Below are 22184 nucleotides of genomic sequence, written 5' to 3'. Positions count from 1 at the left end.
GAATCTATTATATATGATCAAGATTACTAACCTATATACTGTGATAACATCTTAAACAGTTTTCATAATATGGCAACCAGAAATTAGATTCCCCATTATTTTTTTAAAAACCAGTTCATTGTAAATCTCTCTTCCTAAATTGGAATGTTCAGTTTCTTTGTCCTTCTCACAGAGCACATGAAAATTTTTCTTTGCTAGAAATTAATTAAGCCAAGAACACTGTTTCTACTATGAAATGCAAATTTCCCAAACACCAGGCTTTCTTTTCAAAATAAAAGACAACCGGTCACAGTCCCTAAATTTCAAGTAAAGTCCAAAGGCTGAACAAATGCCCTCAAAATACAATCTCAGGATCTATAGTATTTAACTATCTTAGAAGCTGATGTCTCTAAATATTTCAGTGTGGATGAGCAAGTGAGTAAAGACAGACCTTTGGATCAATAAACTTTAAGAATTAAAATGATCTGCTTTAGATGTATTACCACTACTTAAAAACGATCACATTTACTACTATGACCTTATGTGAAATAAATAGAAGTATCTTCCCACTTTTTTTTTCTTCAGAGTAAATTTGCTTGACCTTAGGTTTTCATCCCTCCTCAATTCACCTGTGAAGCTAATGCCTGCTTGAGCTAAGAAATACACTTCTGAGTTTACTTAGAGACCTAGTTGACCCAGAGTCCTAGACCAGTGGTCAGCAAACTGCGGCTTGCGAGCCACATGCGGCTCTTTGGCCCCTTAAGTGTGGCTCTTCCACAAAATACCAACTTCTGCACATGGGCCACGAAGTTTCAATCGCACTGTACATGCGCGCCCACACGTGGTATTTGGTGGAAGAGCCACAAGAGCCGCATGTGGCTCGCGAGCCGCAGTTTGCCAACCACTGACCTAGACAATTACCTCAAACCTTAAAGTAGAATGTTTAAGTAAATTACATTTTAAAGATGGTCACCACACTTTAAATTCAAATCTAAATATTTAACCCAGAAATTTAAATTTTGAAATATATACTCTCTTCTGGTATTTGACTTTCTGATTTCATGCCTTTTCTGATTCTTTTCCAAATGAGAGCTGTTTTTGTCTCTTATTACACAGTGATTTCTCTTAATAGCTGATCTTTTTAATAAGGCATTCTTACAAACAACCGTAATCTTAGTGTGTTGATATAATCACATAACTACATGTTATAGTTATAGTCGTTATATACTGTAGTCACACCTCATACTCTAAACCCGTGGTCGGCAAACTGCGGCTCGCGAGCCACATGCGGCTCTTTGGTCCTTTGAGTGTGGCTCTTCCTAAGCCTTAGAAGTACCCTAATTAAGTTAATAACAATGTACTACCTATATAGTTTAAGTTTAAAAAAATTGGCTCTCAAAAGAAATTTCAATCGTTGTACTGTTGATATTTGGCTCTGTTGACTAATGAGTTTGCCAACCACTGCGCTAACCCAAAATCCTTCCACTGGTTAGTGGTGGTCTTTCTGCTTTGGGATTTTAAATGACAACAAAAGCAATCACCAAAAAGTGTTGGGTATGATTACAGAAAAACAAATAAGAAAAAGAGAACATTAAAAGGCAGTGAGAACCAGTAAAAAGAAGGGCCCTAAAACAAGGCTTCCATGAAAGTGCTCCCATGGCACCTGTTTAGTTTACTTTTAAAAAATAATAATAATAAAAAGGCTTCCTGCTTTGGTAGAACCTGTTTTGATATTGTGAAAATTAAAACATCATATATATGAGCCCAGATTCCAAATAATGCCAGAAATACCCAGACTATAAGACCTTTCAGGCCACGGGAAGACAAGTGGTCAGTAGGGCTGAATGCTTACCTTGATCGAGCTTCAGCGGGGAGTGGCGGGTCACCAGAGTGGCTTGGGGATGCTGGCTGCCCAGGTGAAGAGAGGGGCATGCTGTGCATTTGCTTTGGGGACTTTGGCACCTCACTGAAGGAGCACTCTTGCCCGCAAAACTGGAAGGATGAGGAACTCTCAACTGTGGGGGGCAGGTCCAGGGCCTGCTGCCTAGTGGCATTCAGCTCTTGACCTCGTCTTTGGTTTTCCATGTTTAGCAGCACCTCTGTGTTGGAAACACCGTCCCTGGCATGGAGGGCATAGTCCTGGGATTCAGCCACACAGGTCTTGAGCCTTGGGATCTCAGTGCTGGAGTACAGAGAACTGAAATCTTTGCTTGACTCAGCCGGCCTGTCACTTTTTCCTCCCCTTTTCTCAACAGCATCTGGCTCCCTCCTGGACTTGGTATATCGAGACAAAGATTCGGAGTCTGCTTCAGAATCCAGAGCTAGCCCATATTTTTCTGCCAGTTGCCGTCTCCTCTCCGCTTTGTACCTTGCAATCCTTTCAGCTTTGGACTCAAGACCCTGGGTGTCCATACCTGAACTGTAAGATGAGTCACCATGGATACCTGAGGTTTCTGTGCAGTGTTTAGGTTGAGTCTGCTTTTCTAAAGAAGAATCAGAAGTTTCTTCCTCTTCATTTGATCGGCCTACAAGAAGATCACATGAATAATAAATATAAATTTAAGTAAAGATATATTTACTCTACTCCGTTATGTACATAAAACACACTTGAGCACATAGGCTGTGAAGGACCAGTTTCTCACACAGGTGTAGTCAGCTAAATGGTTACCTGGGATGTTGGAGGTCTGAGATCTGCAGTGAAATACACAAAGGCTGGGAATGTTCTATCGGCAAGTCATGTAAAGCAAGGGCTGAACTAAAGCTCAGTGCGTCATTCCTGAGAGCTCTTCAGTCCTTGCCCAGGGCTTATATCCTCTTACTAATATACTGTTTTTTGTTTCTGAGTTTAATATTTCATGTGTGAGACCAGAGGATGAGTTCAGAACCCTCTAGAAAAAGATGATAGATATTTGAACTGCTGTAATCTGACAAGTGAGGGATTGTGGTTTCATAGGATCTGAGAGTAACCATAACAATAATGGCCCATGTCAGTATTCACCAGGTTTTTTTAAAAAATAGAAGTGGATTTTTCCAATTGTATTACACATGCTTGACATATAAAATGTCTTCCATGAAAACATAGGAAGGTAAAAGCCCAAATCACCAGTAATCACTAATCCTATCTAATAAAAGAGAAAAATGGTAATTGGCGTACGACGATACCCTTTTCATTGGCTAATCAGGGCTATATGCAAATTAACTGCCAACTAAGATTGGCAGTTAACTGCCAACAAGATGGCGGTTAATTTGCATATGTAGGCACAATGCAGGGAGGCGAAAGGGAAAGCAGGAAGAAGCCCCCTGCCACTGACAGTGATCAGAAACCCAGGGGGGAGCTAAGAGCTGGGGGGCAGGGCAAAGGCGGCCCTGGGGCCGCCTTTGCCCTGCCCCCCAGCCATGATCAGAGAATCAGGCGCCTTTTCCGCCCTGGCCAGTGATAGCAGGAAGTAGGGGTGGAGCCAGCGATGGGAGCTGGGCACGGTCGAAGCTGGAAGTCCCGGGAGCTAGGGGTCCCTTGCCTGGGCCTAAAGAGGAGCCCACGATCACGGAGCAGCTGCAGCTGCAGGTCCCCGCTGCCCGGGCCGGACGCCTCAGCCAGAGGCCTCAGGCCTGGTCAAGGGGCCGATCCGGTGATTGGTGATCAGAGGGTGATGAGGGTCAACTCCTCTGGCCGAGGCATCAGGCCTGGGTGGGGGGTGGAGCCGGGGATTGGGGAGATATGATGGTCCCCTTGCCCAGGCCTGAAGCCTGGGTCAGAGGCGTCAGGCTTGGGCGGGGGGTGGAGCAAGCGATCAGAGGGAGATGGGGGTCCCCTGCCCAGGCTTGATTCCTGGGCCAGAGGCCTCAGGCCTGGGCGTAGGCCAGAGCCAGTGATCAGGGGGAGATGGGGGTCCCCTTTCCAAGCCTGACACCTCTGGCGGAGGCGTCAGGCCTGGGCAAGGGGCCGATCCTGCGATTGGAGGGTGATGGGGGTCAACGCCTGAGGGCTCCCAGTATGTGAGAGGGGGCAGGCTGGGCTGAGGGACACTCCCCTCCCCACACACACCCAGTGCACGAATTTCGTGCACCGGGCCCCTAGTTTATAATAATCAACAATAAATAAATTAGTAATTTACCAAATATTTCTATTTAGTCCTTCTAGTCTTTTATATAATTGACTAGAGGCCCAGCATGAAATTTGTGCGGGGGGTGGGGTGGGTTCCCTCAGCCCAGCCTGCACCCTCTCCAATACGGGACCCCCTTGGGGGATGTCAGACTGCCCTCTCACAATCGAAGATCAGACATCCCTCTCACAATCCTGGACCGCTGGCTCCTAATCGCTCACCTGCCTGCCTGCCTGGTTGCCCCTAACTGCCCCCCCCCCCTGCCGGCCTGATCGCCCCTCACTGCCTCTGTGTGCCAGCCTGATCACCCTTAACTGCCTCTGCGTGCCGGCCAGGTTGCCCCCAACTGCCCCCCTCTGCCAGCCTGGTTGCCCCTAACTGACCCCCCCCCGCCAGTCTAGTTGCCCCTCACTCCCCCCCACCGCCAGCCTGGTCACCTCTTACTGCCCCCCCACCAGCCTGGTCACCCCCAACTGCCCCCCCCCCTGCTGGCCTGGTCACTCCCAACTGCCCCCCTTGCTGGCCTGGTTGCCCCTCATGGCCCCCCCGCTGGCCTGGTCACCCCACGCAGCCTGCTTGTTCAATCATTTGATCGTCCCTCACTAACCCCCCTGCTGGCCTGGTCGTAGGCAGCTATCTTGTGAGGGCATGAGGGTCAATTTGCATATTACCTCTTTATTATATAGGATTTCTTTTTTCTATATAGAATCATTTTTATATAATATCCATGTTCTATATAAAACATTTTCTATACTTGGAACTCTTATTTTGAAGAGATCATTCTTTTAAGGGTTCGTAATATTCTATCCAATAGGCATGCATCATTAATTTAACCCTTTTTCTATTACTGAGCATTTAAGTTGTTTCTATCTTTTAATCAGTTTGATTTTCTTAATTACTATCTCAACAGACCTGTAAAATTGCTTTATCAGGACACACATATTTTTTTTTGCCTTCACTCTTTTTTTAAAAAATTCTTTATTGTTTAAAGTATTACACATGTCTCTTTTTCCCCCCATTGACCTCTTCCCAGCTACTCCCACCCCCTAGCACATGCCCTCACCCCTCTACTGTCTGTGTCCATTGGTTATGCTCATATGCACACATATAAGTTCTTTGGTTGATCTCTTACCCCCAAACCCCGTGCCCTGTCTTCCCCCTGAGGTTTGACAGTCTGTTCAATGCTTCTGTGTGTCTGGCTCTATTTTTGTTCATCAGTTTATGTTGTTCATTATATTCCACAAATGAGTGAGATCATGTGATATTTATCTTTCTCCGACTGGCTTATTTCACTGGCTTATTTCATAATGCTCTCCAGGTTCATCCATGTTGTTGCAAATGGTAAGAGTTCTTTCTTTTTTATGGCAGCATAGTATTCCATTGTATAGATGTACCACCGGTTTTTGTTTTTTTTTAAATATATTTTTATTGATTTTTTTACACAGAGGAAGGGAGAGGGATAGAGAGTTAGAAACATCAATGAGAGAGAAACATCGATCAGCTTCCTCCTGCACACTCCCTACTGGGGATGTGCCCACAACCAAGGTACATGCCCCTGACCGGAATCGAACCTGGGACCCTTCAGTCCGCAGGTTGCCACTCTACCCACTGAGCCAAACCAGTTAGGGCATGTACCACCATTTTTTAATCCACTCATCTGCTGATGGTCACTAGGGCTGTTTCCAAATCTTAGCTATTGTAAATTATGCTGCTATGAAGATAGGGGTGCATATATCCTTTCTGATTGGTGTTTCTGATTTCTTGGGATATATTTCTAGAAGTGGTATTACTGGGTCAAATGGCAGTTCCATTTTTAATTTTTTGAGGAAACTCCATACTGTTTTCAACAGTGGCTGCAACATCATTTTAATATACATGTTAGACTGTCAAATTAATTTCTATAAAGTCCACATCAATTTACTCTTGAATCTGCACTATATGCTCTCTTCTTATAAACATTGAGGGTTAATTTTTAAAATTTCCTTTGATTACTTGAAAAAGAGAATAAACACAGTTTTCTATTGATTACTAGACATTTGTCTTATCTTATTCTTCTCTGAAATACCTGGTCAAGCTTATTGCTCTGTATTCTATTAATTCATAGTGTCATTTTTATTGGTTTGTGTCAATGTTAATAGGAAGAACATGAGTCTTTATCTTATAAATATTTTCAAACTTGCTTGTTTAACTTTCTTGTTAAGTCTACTTGTAAGATTTTCTTTGGAGTACAGATGTTAATCGTTATGTAGTCAAGTCCATTACCTGGTCATTTGTGATTTCCACAGCTGTTTCTGTGTTCTGAAAGTCGTTTTCAATTCAACTTGAATTATCTATTCACCTACATTTTCATGTTTTTTATTTTATTTAAATTAATCATGTAATTAATTGGAACTTACTTTTATGTTTAGTGTGAAGTGAGAAGAGAAATATGTTCCCTTCTCCACCCCACAAGAACCCATTTTTCCAAGACCAATTTATTGAATAACTCTTCCTTTTCTCACTACCATGTGATGCTTAAATGATTTTATAATACACTAGAGGTCCAGTGCATGAGATTCTTGCACTAAGGGGAGGATCCCTCAGCCCGCCCTGCGCCCTCTCACTGTCCATGACCCCTCGGGGAATGCCTGCCTGCTCACTGCTCCTTAGTGCTGCCATGGGGCGGGAGAGGTTCCCACCACCACCATTGCACTTGCCAGCTGTGAGCCTGGCTTCTGCCTGAGCAGCACTCCCCTCATGGGAGCACACTGACTACCCAGGGGCATTTCCTGCATTGAGTGTTGCCCTCTGGTGGTCAGTGTGCATCATAGCGACTGGTCATTCTGGTAGTTCTGCCATAATGGTTGCTTAGGCTTTTATTATACAGCCTAGAGGCCCGATGCACAAAATTCATGCCTTCCTTCACCCAGCTGCCGGAACCGGCTTCCCTCTGGCACCTGGGACCCAGGCTTCCCTCCAGCACCAGGGAACCAGACTTCCCTCCGGCCTTTGGCAGGCACTCGGGACCCAGGCTTGCCTCCGGCTGCCGGCCAGCACCAGGGATCGGGCTTCCCTCATAGCCCTGACTTCCTCAGGAAAAATGTCCAGTCTAATTTGCATATTACACTTTTATTATTATAGATAGCTTAACCTTTTATACAAGAGGGTTTATTTCTGGCTATAAACTTGGTACCTATTTTTGATTTTTCGTGTATGTAATTTTTAAAATCTTAGTTCTCTACTTTTCTTGCCATAAAAGATCAGGAACTATAGAGATATGCAAACCAATAACATCATGCAGTGAGACCAACACCCCTTTCTGGGGGAGAAACCAGAAACCATCCTATATAATAGAACTCTAATATGCAAATCGACCAAACAACGGAATGACAGGTGGAATGACCAGTTGCTATGACACGCACTGACCACCAGGGGGCAGACGCTCAACACAGGAGATTCCCTCAACCAGTCCTGTGAGGGCAGACATAAATGTGTTGTTGATGTTTTTAACAAGTTCGTGTAATAATAAGTAACTACACCTACACAATTAATTTTTTTAGAGTATCTTACTTTCCAATTCCATTAGACAAAAAGGCCATGCTGGAGCAGCCTGCCTGCTGATGGCCACCAGGGATGCTCACCAGTGTGGGGGCTGGCTGGGTCTGTGGCTCGCATGTATCTGGGCGTGTCTTCCTCCAGCAGCCGGTGAGTCACTAACCCTGTGCAACTCTGCAAGAGGATGGGCTGGGTGTCCGTTTCAATTCCTTCTAAGCGCCTGGCGATTCTTTCTTTTCTGCGCAAAACAAAAAAAAAACAAAACAAAACAGAATAAAAAAACAATGGAAATCAACTCTAAGGGAAAACTGAATACTGCTTTGCCAAGTTCTTCTACTTGCAAATTATATACAACTAGGGGCCCGGTGCACGAAATTCGTGCACTGGGTGGCGGGGGGGGGGGGGGAGTGTCCCTCAGCCCAGCCTGTCCCCTCTCACATACTGGGAGCCCTCAGGCATTGACCCCCATCACCCTCCAATCACAGGATGGCCCCTTGCCCAGGCCTGACGCCTCTGGCTGAGGCGTCCGGCCCGGGCAGTGGGGACCCGCAGCTGCAGCGGCCCTACGATCATGGGCTTCGCTTTAGGCCCAGGCAAGGGGCCCCTAGCTCCCGGGACTGCCAGCTTCGACCGTGCCCAGCTCCCATCGCTGGCTCCACCCCTACTTCCTGCTACCACTGGCTAGGGCGGAAAAGGCACCTGATTCTCCGATCATGGCTGGGGGGCAGGGCAAAGGCGGCCCCAGGGCCGCCTTTGCCCTGCCCCCCAGCTCTTAGCTCCCCCCTGGGTTTCTGATCACTGTCAGTGGCAGGGGGCTTCTTCCTGCTTTCCCTTTCGCCTCCCTGCATTGTGCCTACATATGCAAATTAACCGCCATCTTGTTGGCAGTTAACTGCCAATCTTAGTTGGCAGTTAATTTGTATATAGCCCTGATTAGCCAATGAAAAGGGTAGCTCGTACGCCAATTACCATTTTTCTCTTTTATTAGTGTTGATATATAACTTACCTTTTCATTTTTAAAAATTCTTTCCTCTCTGGTTCAAAGATTTTTCTTAATTCTGCAACTAAAACAAAATAAAAGAATAAAGTAGTCCAGCATTTATCAGTCATCCATTCATTTACTCATTCATGCAACATATATTTATTGAACTCCTATTTCTGCTCTTGGCTCCCCACGAAACAGTGACACACAAAATGACACAGATCCTGCTTTCCTGGAGGTTGTCTTCTAGCGAGGCAGGCAGGTACCAAATGAGAGTGTACACATAAATAAATACACACACACACACAGGATGGGCTAAGAAGTAAAACCATAAGAGTAAGGGACAGAGTGACAACAGGGGAGTCAGAGGAGGCCTAACCAGTAAGATCTCCCTAGCAAACAAAAATAGTTGTTATTAGATTTAGGAAATATTTTTAGCTTTTCATTGACATTTGCAACAGAGAGATTAATACTATGCCCCACCCTACCACCACCCCATCAGCAAATTACAACAGCCAAGACTCTTCACTCCTATTTCACCCTATCTTTTAACCTGTAAGTATCTGTAACTACCTAATCGTGTTTCCAGCGGTGCCAACGTATCATGTACATTAACACAGTCTCTCAGCCCCTCCCACAGGCTTTCACTGGGAGGAAATGTTAACATGCGCTTCCTCGCTATAATTTAGGTACATGGTGGACAAAGTGATTACTGTAACTTTCCTAACAACACTGGATGACCCGATGACTGTTCTGTTGATGCTGCAAGGATCTCATGTGATACTAACTACAAAGATATTACTAAGATGCCAAATAATTGTTTCTTTGGAGAAATAGCCCAATTTTGTGGAGAATAAAGGTCTTTCTTCTGGCCTCCTCCTCAATCACAGGAATTCATGAAGGTTCATCTGAGTGGTTCCTATGGAGGGCTCAGGACGGGGTAGAGAGAGGGGTCACTGACAGTCCCCAGGATCCACAAACGTTTTAAAGACTGAGTTAATTTTCAACTGCTTCAATTCTACATGTGTGGGTTTTTTTTCAAAGTGATCAGTTTTAGTAACGAGTCAAAACCACACACACACACACACACACACACACACACACACACACACACGGCTTTTATACTACCCTTTGTGTTCAGAGATACAAGCCTTGTTTTTTTTTTTAATTGATTTTTAAATGATAAGCACCTTAAGATTTAAGTTAGGTTGACTTTTGTTAAGATTGTTGGCTTCAAAAGAGTCTCTCTCTCACTTGGCCTTCCCAGGAACCAAAGTAGCTAGAGGCAGAAATGTGCTTGACCTGCAATGTCAATTATGGTCCTATTTAGAAGACAAGGGTATAATGATAATGGGGCATCCACCCTGCTGCCTTTGCGGGAAGCTTGGCTAACAATGGCTCCCCAGTTAACAAATTAACTCTAGTGAGATGATATAAGCTAAAGAGTATCCATTATTTATTTAAATCCCCAAAGTGGAGAATGGAGCTGTATTTTTTTAGAAGACTGCTCAAGAAGCTATTGAAACCAAATTCCAAGTGCTCTGAAAGGTATGCCTTATGCCCATGCCTCAAAACCCTAATTGAGAAATCGAGTACGGTTATAGGGTCCTGAGTAGCATAATGACATGCACATGCCACTTACCTTTTTCACCCCAAAACTACTTCAACTAAGATATGTTATGGTCTGTAAGTTTATGCCCCCCGCCCCCCAAATCCATATGTTGAAATCCTGCTCTCCAAAGTGATGGTATTCGGCGGTGGGACCTTTGGAAGAGCTTAGGCTCTGGCCTCACGGTTAGAATTACTGCTCTCACAGAAGAGGCCTCATAGAGCTCCCTCTCGCCTTCCACCATAAAGGATACAACCAAAGGGTGGCTGTCTGCAACCCAGAAGAAGGTCCTCATCAGAACCTGACTATGCTGGCACCCTGATATGGCCTTCCAGCCTCTGGCACAGTGACAAGTAAAATGTTGCTGTTTGTAGGCCACCCAGCTTATGGTATTTTTGTTATAGCAGTCAAAATGCATATGGCAAGGTAAGGATAAAATATTACTATAACACACACATAGAGTGGCATATAACTTCCATTGGGAAAAGTTAAGACATATGATTTTTGTCCTAAATTAAGATTGTGAAAGTCACTTTTAAGTCATTAAATTTTTAATTTCTCCTATAAATATGCAACTAAAGAAAAAAACTAACCTCAGCAGTATAGTGAGAAAGCTAAACAACAAGCTGTTTCCTAATATTATTTATTCTAGAAGGAAAAATCTACTGGTTGTGAGACTATGCAAATGTCCCACCCATAACAAAACTATACTTTTCCTACTGCCATTACCACTCTGTTTCCGTATTCTATAAGGACTAAGATACTGTGAGAAGGGGGCAAGCTAAATGATGGTCAGAATATAGTGCATCACAGAAACTAAAGCCCAAGAAGTCTGGGGCAGTGAGAGGAAAGAGAGGGACAGGGCAGGTAAGCCAAGTTATCCTACTGTCCATTAGGATCTCTGTGCTTTCTGAACAAAACAGGCTGGGCAACCCAGCAGTGAACACTGTCCCCTGCTAGCCATTCACTGCTAGGTATACGAAGTCTCGGGATAGCATTAAGCAGACATACAGTTGCACTGCATCACGGTCACAGACTCACAGTGGCTGGCTCTGGAGTAGATCACAGATCACTATGGCCTTTTGAATGGGCAATTTCTTTGTTGTAAGCCTTGAACTACAGGATGGTGAGTAGCCATGGCTCTCCTACTAAATGCCAAATCATCTCCAGTTGTTGTGACTTAAAAATGTTCCCATGAGTTTGCCAAGCCCCCCTTGAAATGATTCTGTCCTGGATTGAGAATCACTGAACTCAGCCCAGAGATTTCCAAAAGGCAGTCTGTCCTTGAGAATATGCCATAGGGCAGTGATGGCGAACCTTTTGAGCTCAGCGTGTCAGTATTTTGAAAAACCCGAACTTAACTCTGGTGCCGTGCCACATATAGAAATTTTTTGATATTTGCAACCATAGTAGAACAAAGACTTATATTTTTGATATTTATTTTATACTAGGGGCCCGGTGCACGAAATTCGTGCACTGTGTGTGTGTGTGTGTGTGTGTGTGTGTGTGTGTGTGTGTGTGGAGTTTCCCTCAGCCTAGCCTGCCCCCTCTCACATACTGGGAAGCCCTCAGGTGTTGACCCCCATCACCCTCTAATTGCAGGATCGGCCCCTTGCCCAGGCCTGACGCCTCTGGCCTAGGTGTCCGGCCCGGGCAGCGGGGACCTGCAGTGGCAGCGGGGACCTGCAGTGGCAGCGGGGGGTGCCGCGATCGCGCAGGCTCCGCCCCTGCCCCTGCAGGAAGCCTCTGGCTGAGGTGTCCGGCTCGGGCAGCGGGGACCCACAGCTGCAGCGGCCCCATGATCGTGGGCTTCGCTTTAGGCCCAGGCAAGGGACCCCTAGCTCCTGGGACTGCCAGCTTCGACCGTGCCCAGCTCCCATCGCTGGCTCCACCCCTACTTCCTGCTATCACTGGCCAGGGCGGAAAAGGCACCTGATTCTCCGATCATGGCTGGGGGGCAGGGCAAAGGCGGCCCCAGGGCCGCCTTTGCCCTGCCCCCCAGCTCTTAGCTCCCCCCTGGGTTTCCAATCACTGTCAGTGGCAGGGGGCTTCTTCCTTCTTTCCCTTTCGCCTCCCTGCATTGTGCCTACATATGCAAATTAACCGCCATCTTGTTGGCAGTTAACTGCCAATCTTAGTTGGCAGTTAATTTGCATATAGCCCTGATTAGCCAATGAAGAGGGTATCGTCGTACGCCAATTACCATTTTTCTCTTTTATTAGTATAGATATTTAAATGCCACTTAACAAAGAAAAATCAACCAAAAAGAGTTCGCGTGTCACCTCTGACACGCGTGTCACAGGTTCGCCATCACTGCCATAGGGTATATTAATGACAGGAACCACTAGCCTATCGCTGCACTCTTTTTAATCAAGCCTAGATTCAAACTCAAAACGATTATTAGCCTAAAATCATATCGTCCTCTCTGATCATATACTGAGAAATGCAACGAGGTCATAAATCAAACTATACTTTAAATGTATCAGTGAACTTATTGATTTTCGTGAAAATCTACAGTAAGTATATTAAAAAAATAAAAAAATCCACCAGCAAATAAATCAGCTCTCAATCTGTTCTTTCTTACAAATATATTTTTAATTATCAAGATTTGCCTCATTCTTATAGACATGAGATTAGAGAAGAAAGGAATAATGTGGAAGACAAAAAGAAGTAATAGATACCTTGAATTTGGCTTCCTTTCCCCAAGTCTATAATTTAAAAGTAAAATCAGTAAAACAATCTATATATATAAAAGGCTAATATGCAAAGTGTCCCCTCTGGAGTTCGACTGGGAGACCAGGAGATCAATCACTCGCTATGATGTGCACTGACCACCAGGGGGTAGCACGGAACAAAGGAAGGCCCCGGTTGGCAGCCAGAAGGCCCCAATCAGCCCTGATCACTGGCCAGGACTAGGGACCCTACCTGTGCACGAATTCCGTGCACCAGGCCTCTAACATGTAATATAATTATTCTAATATATCTATCCCTTGGAAAAAGACCTCAGTTTCATAAAAGAGAATGAGGCTTTATTTGAATCGGTGATGTGTTCTTTATCATCCCTTTCCAGGAAGAAAACAAACACCTCATATGGGGACTTGTAGTCCTCCTCAGGTCCACCAAAATCTGGTCAAGCTTATCACAAACACTGGAAAAAAGCTAATACTAGGAAATTATAATAGTTTCCCTTGCTGTAGAAATCTAATGTTGTCAGTCCACTGTTTCATTTATAGATACTACCTACAGTTTTACCACAGCTATCTTCTACCTAATAGTCTTGATTATAGTTTATTATTGTTCATGGTCTATCAAAAGAAGTTTCTTTCCTTTAAAACTTTCAGCCCCGGCCAGATGACTTGGTTGGAGCATCAACCCATACACCAAAAGGTGATGGGTTTGATTCCTGGTCAGAATACATACCTAAGTTGCAGGGTCGATCCTTGGTCAGGACACGTACAGGAGGCAACTGATCAATTGATGTTTCTCTCTCCCCCGCCTCTCTCACCCTTCCTCTCTCTCTAAAAATCAATTAAAACATATTCTTGGATGAGGATTAACATTTTTATATAATTTCAGATTTACAGTAAAGTTAAGAGACATCATAATATGCTAACATTTCACTATATTTGGTTTACTTTTATCCTTTTTTCTCTCTTCATATGTATATTTGTAGTATATAAAACACATGCACACATATTTACATATCCATTTTTATAAACAATTTAAGAGTAAGTTAGAGCATGATGACCCTGTATCTCTAAATTCTTCATATTTCCTAAAAATAAGGAATAAGAATGTTTTAAAAATTCAATTACTCAGCCAGAATTCAATTGATTTATGCTGTGTCATAATGTATACAATTCATAAATGGTTCAGGAAATGGTAATAGTGATTAATAGTAATCCACATATAAACAAGCACAGCTGATCTACCTTCTGTTGTAATAAATTTTCTACTTTGCTTTCAAAGACATTAAGACTTTGACATGTACTAAATTATCCCTTTATCATACCCACTATTTAGCTTGCTGCCCTTGCTTACACAATATGTATTTATGAGTCTATATTTTTAGTAATTTCTGATGGAAATTTTTCAGTTATTTTCCAAGTAAGACAATTTGAGGGGGATTTGATATCAGGGCTATAATGGTACATAAAATTATTTAACTGCCTAGTTTGCTTTGCAATAATATTTAATACCAATATTCAGGTCTGCCAGGTGCTTTTCTTGGGAAACTTAAGTTCTTCATTATCTCTAAGAAATAGGCTTTCTGGTAAAGTTATTGTGGAGTTCAGTCCTCCAAACCTGAGTACACAGATCTTCTAAAGAAACATAAGTGGCAGGGGGACTGCCAAGAACTCATCTCCCTGACACTGCATTTGACAGCTGAAGAGGACAGGCCAGGTCCAGAATATTCCTCTGCTCCAGGAGGAAGCACTTTAACTTTACACTTGGATGAAAGCCACTAATGCAAAGACAAGCAGCTTATAATATAAGTAATTACAAAATTAGGGTGTTAAGGGGAAAAGGTGATGGCTAAGAAGTGTGGGGTTGCTCTTTTGGTGAAGAAAATGTTCTAAAACTGGCTGTGGGATGGATGTACAGCCCTGTGAATGCCACTGAAACAGCCTCCTTTAAATGGATGGGCTGAATGGTGTATAAAATATATCTCAGAGGAGCTATTAAAAAGGTAGAGTAATATATTTGGCACATTTCATAATTACTAAATGGAAAATCTATTTTAATATTATAGTCTTCATATAGGTAAAGATTTTTAATCCCTTGATTACCTGTTGGTGACACAGTTAAAGGAAGTCCCTGAGAGGAAACTCAATGATCAATTTAATGCTTAGTTTCACAGAAGCAAAAACCCTCACTAAATGAAGAGAAACTTCTAAACAAATATAAAACTCTGCCATTAAAAGTCCTAATTCCTATTTTTAACATTGTATTGCCAAGAGCTATTAGAATCATTATCATATCTGTCATGATGATGAAATGAAAAATTTTCCTGTAATGCATGGTCTTTCCTACCATGCTAGCCCACATCATAAAGGTTGTGAAAAACAACTGTGGGAATTCAGGCAAAATTCAGGGAGGCAGGGCTCTGGTACCTTTTAAGCATCTTTTAGAGAGCTTGTCAATTTAGAAATATAAATCTCTGATGTGTGAAAATTATGTTTTTATTGTGATAAAATTTCTAATAAAACTGGTTACTAAGCTTATGTGTTTTAAAACTTTATTATACATAAAGAACTTAGCATTTCATATTGCTTTTAATTTTTCAAATCCTAATATCTATAGTATTTTAAAAAAAAAGGAACTGGGGTAGAGAGGAAGAGGGAGCCTTCATACAGATAGAAAAGACTTTTGCTCTATAGAACTTTGCCTAATCAGTCAAATCTTCTAAACTATTTTTAAAATCAATCTGTTCATTCTTCTACTTTGTTCTGATTATCTTCATATATTTTAAATTTGGCTCAGATTAAATAGAGTTTCTCTGTCTTTCATGAAATCTTAGAAATTGCAAGGACCCTTCCATTCCATACCTGGTTCACACACCCATCCAGATAGCAATCCTCCACAGCCTCTCTCCTACCTGAGTACATGGTCACATGACCTGCCTTGTAGATTTAATGAGGAGAGTTGATGAGATCACAATGCAGGCCATTTCACTCTCGGTTCTATGAATTACCAGAATTTTCCTCCTTATATGAAATCTCATCTACCTCCTTATAATTCTACACATTCTTATTGTTGGCCTCTGGAGCAACTTAGAATTAAGCCTATATTTCAGTTGCCAGTTCTGTAAGTACTTGACAAAATGACCCGTTTAAGCATTCTCCACCAGGCCTGGGTCCTTCAAATATCCACCTTTACCAGACTATGTCTAGGCATATCACCCATTCAATTCTTTAGAATATACCTCAATTTGTCAGTGAACCTTTTATTTTATTTTCTTCTTATTATTTTTTAAAATACATCTTATTGATTTTTTACAGAGAGGAAGGGAGAAGGATAGAGTTAGAAACATCGATCAGCTGCCTCCTACACACCCCCTACTGTGGATGTGGCCACAACCAAGGTACATGGCCCTTGACTGGAATCGAATCTGGGACCCTTCAGTCTGCAGGCTGACGCTCTATCCCAGCCGTGGGCAAACTACGGCTCGTGGGCCGGATTCGGCCCCTTTGAAATGAATAAAACTAAAAAAAAAAAGACCGTACCCTTTTATGTAATGATGTTTATTTTGAATTTATATTAGTTCACACAAACACTCCATCCATGCTTTTGTTCCGGCCCTCCGGTCCAGTTTAAGAACCCATTATGGCCCTCGAGTCAAAAAGTTTGCCCACCCCTGCTTTATCCCCTGAGCCAAACCAGTTTGGGCATGTCAGTGAACCTTTTAAACTTTTAGTTTCTATTAAAATATTTTTTTTCTGGGATAATTTCTTTTGGGCTTGATTTTGTGGGTGGTTGTTTTTTCCCTAAGTAGAAAAATAATCTGATCTTGTACCAAACCTGTTTCTTCTGAAGTAAGGGTTACATAGTTCATTCAGGAAAAAGACAGTCTGTAAGCTGGTACTACCCCATGCTAGTGTTACAGTGGGTAGAGACAAAGATCAGGTAATGTTCATATTACTTCACAGGCAAAACTAGGGGTCCTCAACTAATAGCAGTTGAAAATATTTTACTGCATGTGCATCTTTACCAATGAAAATATGAATTCAACAAATGCGAGTGCCGACTTGGGGAAGAAGAGAGGTAATGAGGAGACAGTCTAAACTTAGGTGCAGTATTGTAGCCCAGTGGGAAGCTACAAGATACTGAGTGTAAATGCCATAACATTGGAAAACGTCAAGAGGCTGGAGGAAGGGGTGTGTGAACTGAAAAGAAATGAGCATATGAGCAGAACTTATCACCTTAGGAGATGGTGAAAGCTAGGAGAGAGGAACAAGGTAAGGTTGATTCTAGGGAACCTTCTCACCCCACCCCCGACCCCCAGCCTCCAGTGAAAACTTGAGGATGCCTGAAATGCAAGGGAAAGAATACATAGTAAGGTGAGGATTAAAAATGCAAGAGGAAAGGTTAATCGAGGTTAATTCTTAGATGAGGCAGAAAGGGACACAAAGGAGAATATATGCTGGAGGTTTAAGAGTTCTCAAAAAAAAAAACAACACCCAGATAACACAATAGTTATATGCTCAGGATTCTGGTCAACTATTTAGAAAAAGTCTTACCTTTAGGAAGTGCAATTAAAAGTTTAACATTGATTCTTCTTCCACAGTTAGTAAGTTGTTCTTTATTTTCAAGCAAGAACTCTTTCTGAAAGCTAAAAATATCTCCGTTAATAAAATGTTGCAATTTAATTTAAATCAAGATATATGACATGAAGTAAAAAAAAGGTAGAACATAAAAATTATGCTACTGTTATATATACTTAAATGTGTAATATAGATTATAAGTAAAAAGTTTTATTTGGGGGAATTGGTAACTTTTTTCATTTATTTACAGTTATGTTAATATTATTTTTTTGTAAAACTAAATAATTTCATTCGCATAGGCAGGCAGCATGGCATAGGGTGGTAAAAACACCGTTCAGCCTGACCACGTCATCTAGAGCCACCACTAGCTGTTTCAGCTTGGATCATTTGCTTGACCTTTCTGTGCTACACTTTGTTCCTCAGAAAATCAGCAATCTGTCTAGGACTCCGTGGTCGGCGCACTGCGGCTCACGAGGCACATGCGGCTCTTTGGCCCCTGAGTGTGGCTCTTCCACAAAATACCACATGTCGGCGCGCGTACAGTGCGATTGAAACTTCGTGGCCCATGTGCAGAAGTCGGTTTTCGGCCTGGGCGAGTCTATTTTGAAGAAGTACTGTTGATACTTGGCTCTGTTGACTAATGAGTTTGCTGACCACTGGTCTAGGTGATTCACATGCTTTCCTGTTTTGAAATTATATTAAAGTAACAAATGTCTTCCAACAACCAAGCGATCAAAGCATGGTGAATAGGTCTAAAAGCCTCATGAAAATGTGTCTGGGAAGAAAAAAGAGGAAATGAAAGGGAAGAAGAATAAAGGGATGGAGCACTTACTATGTCCTTTCCTTCTGTGCTAAGCAGATCCCACGTATTACCTTAGTTACTGTCACAAGATGCTATGAGGTGGGAACTAAATGCTGGTTTGATAAATGTTTAACAACTGGCTCCTTCCTCTTGGGTGCCTGTCTCCCTCCTCCCCAAAAGCACCTGCTTTGTTTATTAGCTGGCAGTGTAAATATGCCCACTATGGCCGATTTTCAGGCTCTCCATAGAACTCGCAGAGCTAAAAATTGGAAGAGACACACACTGGCTCTGATAGGGACTGGAGCTGGCTCCAGCATGCCACCAGAACAATTATCATCCTTGGTTTACCGACTAGGACACTGGTAAATGACTTGCCCAAGAACACATATTTGGCAAGAAGAGTACATAAGATATACTAGTCACTCTAGCTCCTGCTCTAACACTATGCGCAGTGCAGCCCCAAGACAGTTATATGGACAACTCCACTGCCTTCCATTGGAACGTGCCTAGAGTTGGGCAAGATGGAGTTACTGCCGCGCAGGAAGAAAACAAACGAAGGAAAACAAAAAACTAATATTCCCCAATGATATAATCACCTCCAGAGAGGTGAACAATTGGTCTGAAAACACATTCAATGCAAAGCTGATCTTCCCCATGTACTGTCCTACAGGGTACACAGCCCAAGAACAGACTGAGAGGGTGCTGTGCATACTGGGTAAGTGGGACACAGGGATAACTTGTATGATGTGGAAATTAAATGTCAAGGAACCTGCACACCACCCCCAGCAATGCACATCATCCCATCTTCCTAGAACCAAGTTCATCTGAAGCCTCGGTTATTGCCTAACAATGTGGTATGGCTTATGTTCATAAATAGGAGTGTCATGTATTTTTAGTATTTAATAAAAAGGCTTGAAACTAACCAGTGTTTATAAATCACAGTCCAAAAGGCTTAAAAAGATCCCAGGAAACCTGCTTAGATCAGAAACTTAGGATTAGCACTGACTTCTAAATAGTGAATTGTAATGAAGTAAAGACTCCTTTCAGTGTTTTATTCATATGTATGACTTAGTATAAACCTAAGAAATTAAATAATTGCAGAAATGTGCCCCACTTAAGGAAGGACATGCTATTTTAATCGATTAACTTATTGTTTAAATATCTTCATAAAGTTCTGTACTTTGGGAAACTAAAATCTCAGGGGGGAAAAATCTATATTAAAACAAAATGACGCAATGCGTGAAATATTCAGCTTCTTAAGCCATTGGCCTTGGGGTACAAATATTATCTCATATTTTCAAAAATAAACTTCTATATATTTCTATCTCCCCCCCTTTTTTTCTGCTTATCAAAAAGCTCAATAAAGCCACTAATGAAGACTAAGAAATCACCCCCAAGTTAAACATTTTGCTGAACTTTTACAGAGTTTACAAGTCATCACCTGTCAGCCCCTGGCTTCATATGCACTTACTCTCTTAAACAAGCTACAAATAGTGTCAGCACCAATCAAAAGTACAGCCTTTCACAGCTGGTCAAAAACCAATGGGAAACCAAAGCACTATCAGGAGCATCTCTCAGGCCTCTTTAACATGGTTTACTGTAAAGGCTGCCTGGGCCTGAATTTCCTCTTCTCCGGCCTCTCCTTCCATCCTGGCTGAGTCCTCTCCTGGTCTGGGCCTCAGTGTAAAGTTCTTTCCTCAAGGAAGAACCCCTGACCCAGGCAGTGCCTGTCCCACCCAGCACCGAATCTACATTATGCACCTGTTATTCTCTCAAATTGTATCCTATTTTCCTATTTGTAGACTATATTACAAGTGTCTTATTTTTATTAAAGTCAATAAGTATATGCTGAATAAATGAAATAATGAATGACTACAATAAAATACTTTCAATATATGCTAAACTCACTCTGAAGTATTTTATGTATACACTATATACAATGTTGATATGGTAGGGACACAGAGTTTTAAATATTGAGAATTAGAAGGGCCTACATTTAATAGTATCAGTGATAGACTTCCTTCCTTCCTTTCTTTATTTCCTTCTTTCATCTTTAGAATATGTGATTGGGAAAACATCTCTCCTTATCACCTTTGTTTACCTTGCATATATGAATGAAAACATCAGTATTCTTTGCATAGGTTTATAAACTTACTAGGGGCCCGGTGCACGAAATTCGTGCACTGGGTGTGTGTGTGGGGGAGTGTCCCTCAGCCCAGCCTGCCCCCTCTCACATACTGGGAGCCCTCAGGTGTTGACCCCCATCACCCTCCAATCGCACGATCGGCCCCTTGCCCAGGCCTGACGCCTCTGACAGAGGCGTCAGGCCTGGGCAGGGGACCCTCATTTCCCCCCATCACTGGTTCTGCCCCCAGCCCAGGCCTGATGCCTCTGGCCCAGGCATCAGGCCTGGGCAGGGGACCCTCATTTCCCCCATCACTGGTTCTGCCCCCAGCCCCCTCCGACTGCTGGCTCTGCCCCTTGCCCAGGCCTGATGCCTCAGCCAGAGGCGTAGACCCCCATCACCCTCTGATCACCTGATCGGCCCCTTGCCCTGGCCTGACGCCTCCGCCAGAGGTGTCAGGCTTGGAAAGGGGACCCCCATCTCCCCCTGATCACTGGCTCTGGCCTACGCCCAGGCCTGAGGCCTCTGGCCCAGGAATCAAGCCTGGGCAGGGGACCCCCATCTCCCTCTGATCGCTTGCTCCACCCCCCGCCCAAGCCTGACGCCTCTGACCCAGGCTTCAGGCCTGGGCAAGGGGTCCATCATATCCCCCCAATCCCTGGCTCAGCCCCTGGCTCAGCCCCCCACTCAGGCCTGATGCCTCGGCCAGAGGAGTTGACCCTCATCACCCTCCGATCACCAATCACCGGATTGGCCCCTTGACCAGGCCTGAGGCCTCCGGCAGAGGTGTCAGGCCTGGGCAGGGGACCCCCAGCTCCCCGCGGTTGCAGGCTCCGCCCCTGCCCAGGCCTAATGCCTCTGGCTGAGGCATCCGGCTCGGGCAGCGGGGACCCGCAGCTGCAGCGGCCCTCGATCGTGGGCTTCGCTTTAAGCCCAGGCAAGGGACCCCTAGCTCCTGGGACTGCCAGCTTCGACCGTGCCCAGCTCCCATCGCTGGCTCCACCCCTACTTCCTGCTATCACTGGCCAGGGCGGCAAAGGCGCCTGATTCTCTGATCATGGCTGGGGGGCAGGGCAAAGGCGGCCCCAGGGCCGCCTTTGCCCTGCCCCCCAGCTCTTAGCTCCCCCCTGGGTTTCTGATCACTGTCAGTGGCAGGGGGCTTCTTCCTGCTTTCCCTTTCGCCTCCCTGCATTGTGCCTACATATGCAAATTAACCGCCATCTTGTTGGCAGTTAACTGCCAATCTTAGTGGGCAGTTAATTGGCATATAGCCCTGATTAGCCAATGAAAAGGGTATCGTCGTACGCCAATTACCATTTTTCTCTTTTATTAGTATAGATTCTATTTTTAAGTCTCCATCTTGAGGGTAATTTTTATTACTGGAATCCTTGTGCTTGTCTTTACATGTTGTTCTTGCTTATGTTACCTCTCTCTTATTCCCACTAAATGATAGACAACTTCTGAGGAAGCAGGTGAGCAGATCAGAAGAATAAGGAGAAATGGTTAGAAAGTATGGCTCAGACTCACGTCAGAAAAGCTGTGACCAAAAAAGACCCCTCAAGTCAATAGGAAACCACATTTTGAAAAAAGTCATGTCTCTTCCCTGGACTTTCTATACCCAAGGGCATAGTCAGCAGTGAAAATGCAGGCAAGATACACTAATGATGGTCCTCACTAAGTTCTGGATCATGTGTTAATGAGTCATTTTTCTGGTCATGTAATGGCTGATGAAACATGATTGTCCAAAAGAGCCTTAACATCCTCCTCCTCTCACTTTCCTGAGCA

The 22184-nt window shown here is 43.6% G+C and overlaps 1 protein-coding gene across 25 annotated transcripts in view; it reads right to left on the bottom strand.

Annotated features, from left to right (window-relative positions):
- Positions 1-22184, bottom strand: part of SVIL (supervillin) — a 265091-nt gene that overhangs the window by 87800 nt on the left and 155107 nt on the right. For 19 of the 25 annotated variants that reach the window (XM_059711992.1, XM_059712022.1, XM_059712094.1 and 16 more), the window contains 4 exons: positions 17449-17540; positions 8623-8680; positions 7703-7854; positions 1832-2504 (listed from right to left, as the gene is read on the bottom strand). In XM_059711992.1, coding sequence (XP_059567975.1) covers positions 1832-2504; positions 7703-7854; positions 8623-8630 — 833 coding nt within the window. In that variant the 5' untranslated portion in view covers positions 8631-8680; positions 17449-17540. Of the gene's footprint in view, positions 1-1831; positions 2505-7702; positions 7855-8622; positions 8681-12888; positions 12916-17448; positions 17541-22184 lie in introns of all 25 variants that reach the window. The other 6 variants (XM_059712143.1, XM_059711958.1, XM_059711966.1 and 3 more) reach the window with 1 other exon arrangement.

The sequence above is a fragment of the Myotis daubentonii genome, chromosome 1 (genome assembly GCF_963259705.1).
Source record: "Myotis daubentonii chromosome 1, mMyoDau2.1, whole genome shotgun sequence".
Classification (NCBI taxonomy): Eukaryota; Metazoa; Chordata; class Mammalia; order Chiroptera; family Vespertilionidae; genus Myotis; species Myotis daubentonii.
This window is presented reverse-complemented; position numbering and strand designations above follow the sequence as displayed.